The sequence below is a fragment of the Mesoplodon bidens genome (genome assembly GCF_964165515.1).
Source record: "Mesoplodon bidens genome assembly, chromosome: 3".
Classification (NCBI taxonomy): Eukaryota; Metazoa; Chordata; class Mammalia; order Artiodactyla; family Ziphiidae; genus Mesoplodon; species Mesoplodon bidens.
In genome coordinates, this window is record NC_138178.1 from 49,901,684 (window position 1) to 49,907,448 (window position 5,765).

At 48.5% G+C, this 5,765-nt stretch overlaps 1 protein-coding gene across 1 annotated transcript; it reads left to right on the forward strand.

Annotated features, from left to right (window-relative positions):
* Positions 1 to 1,833: 1,833 nt before the first annotated feature.
* Positions 1,834 to 4,620, forward strand: LOC308614016 (adenylate kinase 2, mitochondrial-like; the record flags this gene model as incomplete). Its single annotated transcript, XM_081228236.1, has 2 exons — positions 1,834 to 1,913; positions 2,809 to 4,620. The coding sequence occupies 2 exons, from the start codon at positions 1,834 to 1,836 to the stop codon at positions 3,491 to 3,493; spliced, it is 765 nt and encodes a 254-aa protein (XP_081084362.1). The 3' UTR covers positions 3,494 to 4,620.
* Between the last annotated feature and the right edge of the window lie 1,145 nt (positions 4,621 to 5,765).

Consider the following 5,765-nt stretch of genomic DNA (forward strand, 5'->3'; position numbering starts at 1 on the left):
GGTGGCTTTCTGCTTCCAGTACTACTTCTAGTCCACATGACTCCTCACATTAACCACCACCCTATTTTTCTTAAGAGGGTCTTAGGAAGTTTCGCCACTTCAATTTAAACCTCTCTGCCAGAGGAACAACTCACTAAACCCTAGGAGCAGCAGCTCTCGTTGTCCCAAATCCTCTCTGTGACAGGCTAAGTCACAAAGCAGCTCAGAGGGGGACACCACGACAGCTAAATTCTCAACATTGTTTTCAGGAAACATGGATGCTCAGGGTGGCAGACAACACAGCGCACACACAGCGGGGGTTCTGTGCTATCAAAGGCATCTGTCCATAGAGTAAACTCTCTCCAGGTTGGGAGAATGAACATTCAAGAGGGTGGAAGGGAAAGGAGGTCAGGACCCCCAGCAGTGCACAGTCCTTACTCCAAGAGAGTGGCTCGTTAAAAACACCGCAGACAAAGCAAGATGGAAAGGTGCTTCGGGCTGCCTACCTTTGCCCTGGAACATAGGAACGCTTCAGAAAAAAAAAAAAAAAAGAATAAAAAAAAAGACAAAGCTATGGATAAGAACCAGTATAACAAATTAGAGAAAAAGCTATTGCTTCCAGCCGTGTAATATATGAATTTTCTCTACTTGTCAGCTCCTCAAAAATGGAATCCTGAGTCCTTTCAGTCAACATCGAGCCTTTCCTGCCTAGTTAACGTTAATAAAGGGAGGCAGGGAAGAGGTGAGGTTAGCATTTGATAAGTGCTGGAGGAGCACTGCTTTAGAAAAGCACATTAACCCTTTTTGCCTGTTCCAGCTCCTGCGGGGGAGATGGAACAGGTGGCCTTAATTGGCTCTGAACAAAGCCCTTGAAATCCCCGGAGAGCTATGCAACCAGATGTCACCCTCTGGCACTAAGTGTTAAAGAGGAGTCTTTGTAACGAGCCCAGCGGAAGGTGGATGGCAGATTTGTTTGAATGAAACTAAGCTTCCACTTTCACTTTAAGACATTTTAGGATACCCCTCCCCAGAAAAAAGACAACAAGATACTTACAGTAAAAGTTTACAATTCCCGTTCTAAGTGTACCACATAAGGGGTGAAATGAAGTTAAAGGGCATCTTGTCAAAACAGCAATATCCATCACAATTGCTCCCCACCCCTCCATCCACCATCATGTTCCCTCTCACACTCCCTGATCTTTAAGGCTAGTTCACGTTTCTTTATGGTATCGTAGAAAGGCCACTTGGCCAGGAGACAGAAGTCCAAGACTTGAGTTCTGTTTTCATCGTATGCAATGTGTGTGATCCTGGGCACATCAGTTATTTACAATGAACCTTTGCTTCCTTCACCACCAAGTGGTTCTACTTTATGTCACATCTGCCTCACAGGATTACTGGAAGGACCAAATGTATTCATTTGCCTGACATTTGCCACACACCTGCTTTGTACTGGAATGTCATGAGGAATATGAAGGAATACGTATTTGAACTAGACTCAGTTCCAACCTTGGGAAAGTCATTGGACAGCCAGTGTACAGGACTGCGCTCTGTAAACATAAGAGCACTTTGCAAAGGGAAACCATTTCTGTTTCCTGTTATACAACCTGTTACTGTCCTCTAGATATACCCTAGATTTTGCCAAGCCCTTGTTCTCCCAGATAGTTTTAGTCTACTTCCTCTTGGTCCCAGCTTACTTACTTCTAAAGTTGTGGCTTCTGAATGAGCTTCCCTTGCAAGCAGAGAAGTTCCCAGTTTTTCTTCCAGGTTAATTTTTATTGAACATGACCTCTAGGAGGGTTAGCTCCTCTCCTGTGAGACTCTCCTCTTGGGTCCAGGATAGATTCTCAAACCAAGATGAGCCAATATGCAGACGTAGCCTCTATCCAGGAATTCAGAATTGGCACACTGAAAGAGGGACAGAAAGAAGCAGCCACGTGCAGGGGTGGCATGTGAATAACGAACTCCAAAAAAGGAGATCCATCCGTTCAACAAGTGTGTCCCCAGAGCTGTACCAGTGACTGTCTGGGAGACCCCCCTGCACTGTCTGTTTTATTTACTTTAGTAGGAGTGAGGTTTTGTTCCTTATGAACAAATGATCTGTCTGACATCCTGTCCCAGATAAGCATGGCCCTAGGACACCAGCCCTAGGCTGGCCTTCAACAGATGTCTGCGTTTAGCCTAGCAACGAACCATATGTCGTGCTGCAGCACGTGAGGCTGTAGCCATGTTTTTAAATGGAAAACACAAAAAAGAATAAGCTATTGAAGAGCTAACCCACTATAAACAGAGTTATCCAGTGGAAAGAAGCAGATGAAAAAGTGTCAACAACATTATCATCTGTGAAAAACATTTAACCCCAGTCAACATTTTTTTTTTTTTTTTTTGCGGTACGCGGGCCTCTCACTGCTGTGTCCTCTCCCATTGCAGAGCACAGGCTCCGGACGCGCAGACTCAGCAGCCATGGCTCACGGGCCCAGCCGCTCCGCGGCATGTGGGATCTTCCCAGACCGGGGCACGAACCCGTGTTCCCTGCATCGGCAGGCGGACTCTCAACCACTGCGCCACCAGGGAAGCCCCAGTCAACATTTTAAAAAGATAAAGTGCTGGTCCAGGCCATCAGACCGGCCTTCTGCCTCAGTTTACCTCATTACCTGTCACTCTGCCAGTATCACCAAAGTTGAGCGCTGAACTTGGGCAGGAGCTCTGAGGTTCCACTGGGCCCGTGCTGGGCACTGAGGATACAGGAGAAAATCTGTTCTCACAACAGCTCTCTGTAAAGTGGAAGAAACCTACGTTTAATGAATAATCACAACACTATGACAAACGCAGCTTTAAGAACGTGTTCAAGTGTCCTGAAGGCATCCGGGCCGTGCTTCTGGGGCCACCCGGAGCCGGCAAGGGTACCCAGGCACCCAAGTTGACTGAAAACTTCTGTGTCTGCCATTTGGCTACTGGGGACACGCTGAGGGCCATGGTGGCTTCTGGCTCAGAGCTGGGAAAAAAGCTGAAGGCAACTATGGATGCCGGGAAACTGGTGAGCGATGAAATGGTCGTGGAGCTCATTGAGAAGAATTTGGAAACGCCTCCATGCAAAAATGGTTTTCTTCTAGAAGGCTTCCCTAGGACTGTGAGGCAGGCAGAAATGTTTGATGACCTCATGGAGAAGAGGAAAGAGAAGCTTGATTCTGTGATTGAATTCAGAATCCCAGACTCTCTGCTGATCCGGAGAATCACAGGAAGACTGATTGACCCCGAGAGTGGCCGTTCCTACCAGGAGGAGTTCAACTCCCCAAAGGAGCCCATGAAAGATGATATCACCGGGGAACCCTTGGTCCGCCGATCAGATGATAATGAGAAGGCCTTGAAAATCCGCCTGGAGGCCTATCACACTCAGACTGCCCCGCTGGTGGAGTACTACAGTAACCGGGGGATCCACTCTGCCATCGACGCATCCCAGACCCCTGACATTGTGTTTGTAAGCATCCTAGCAGCCTTCTCCAAAGCCGCATCCTAGTAACAGAAGGCCAGGCGAGACTGTGCCACTGCTCATCACCCTGCGGCGTGATCCCTGCTCTTAGGTGCTGGGCAGAGGGGAGGGGTGGTCAAGGATGGAGAGGGAGATTGGTGAGGGCTCAAGAGGAGAATGGGAAGAGCAGCAGTGCTGTAGTGAAGCAATGCCTTTTCCATGGAGTAGGAGTCCTAAAAAGTATAAGCAAAGGGAAAAATTGATTTTTAAAAACACTGATTGGAGGGTATAAATAGAAACAGGGAGATGCAGTATTATTTCTTTTTTTTTTTTTTTTTTTTTTTTTTTGCGGTATGCGGGCCTCTCACTGTTGTGGCCTCTCCCGTTGCAGAGCACAGGCTCCGGATGTGCAGGCTCAGCGGCCATGGCTCACGGGCCCAGCCGCTCCGCGGCATGTGGGATCTTCCCAGACCGGGGCACGAACCTGTGTCCCCTGCATCGGCAGGCGGACTCTCAACCACTGCGCCACCAGGGAAGCCCTGCAGTATTATTTCTAAGGAATCACGTTGTCATTTACTCCAGACTGGTGACGATATTTTTTAAAGCCAGCGCCCTAAGACCTCAGCTTTTATCAGAACCTCATGTCAGCCCAGGAATGCAGGAAATCACATTGTTGTCCTGTCTGCCCTGTAGCTTGGAACAGGGCGGGAGTTGACTACTAACCCTGGTTCCCCATACCATGAGATCAAAAAGTCATCTCCCCATTTGAAAGAGATATAGAGTGTGTTCATGGGGGTAGGGGCTCAGCAAATCAGGTTTACTGGAGTCATGGGGCAGGTGGGGCAGGCCGGTCTCACTCCCTTCCCAACTTACCACTGATGTACCAGCCCACCGGCTCTCGTGGGTAAGCTCTCGACAGCCACCCAGCATATGCCACAGTCCTACACTCTTGCCTTCCTCCATCCATGTCGTGTGAGAGGACCCTTTTTAATAAATGAACAAGTGTCCTAAGCGACCTTATCCAAAGATTGTCCTTTCCATCCTCAAATCCTGTGACTGGGATCACTCAACAACACTGTGATGTATTATTTTCAGTGAGGTGCCTTTCTTAACTGTCCAAATGCTGCCTTGTTTGGCCCCTAAATCAATAAAGTGTGTTAAATGTTTGTAAAAAATAAAAATAAAAACGTATTCAAGACAGAGAGCTAACACAGAGAAAGGAGTGACCAACAACATCAGGGAAGAGGATAGGAAAGGCTTTCTAGAAAAAGCTGGCTTTTGAAAACTGAATAGGAGTTTGTCAGGCAAATAGGCTGAAGTTAGAGGGGGAGAAAGAAGAACATTTGAGGAAGAGAGGATAGCATCTCCCAGGACCACAATCCTTCAGCCTCTGCCCCTGACCCTCAGGAACACCCACCACCCAGGCTATTCTGTCCGCTATGCTCTGCTTGCCAAGATGGGTGCCCTGGACGGCACCAGAACCAGCCACAGCTTCCACTGCTGCACACTCAGCGTTTCACATCCTTGGCTAGGCTTGCAGTGGTCGGCAGCCCCCGTTCCCACATGCCTTTCTCCAGGTCTTTCCTGGGATCTCGATTTATTCCTCCTCTCCCGGTCCTTTGGTTGAGATCCCAACGTGTTCTGCTCCCAGATTCACCGGAGCTAGGACCCTGGGGATGCAGTGAATGCTTCTTGCATGGGTGTGGGGCCCGGAAGTAAACTAGGCCCTGGAGGAGAAGATTTCCATGAGTGGCAGAGAGGAAAACCTTCAAGGTGGGGGGGGTGAGCAAGTGGTGTATTCCTCACTGAGCAGGATGAGGGGAAACCTAAGAGAGAGAGATTTACATTGGAAAAGACACTATTTCAAACAGAAATGTCCTGGGCCACCCGTTACATGAAGGCACTGAGGGCACGGTGGATCCAAACAGTCCTGAGTGAGACCTTGTGCCACCATGGGTCAGAGTTGAACAACATTCGAAAGCTCCAATTTGTCCTAAGTGAACCAATGTGCAGAACTAACGAGGTCATCAATTTTTCTTCCAGTTAATGAACTTGTCAGGAGGGGTGTGATGTGGGAAGATGATGAGATGAGCAACCAAACCTGATTAAATAGGTTCATCTTCATCAAAGAATCAGACAGAGAGCTGAAGCCCCATTATTCACTAGAAGGGGATAATTACACAGAGCGGGGGGGGGGGTCTGCCGTCAGACCCACCCCTCCCCTCACCCAAGTGGCTCCATTCCCTTGGGTACAGGGAGTGTGTCAGACCTGGGAATGTGCACTCATTTAATTCAACAACTATTTATGCGCAGCTTGCTC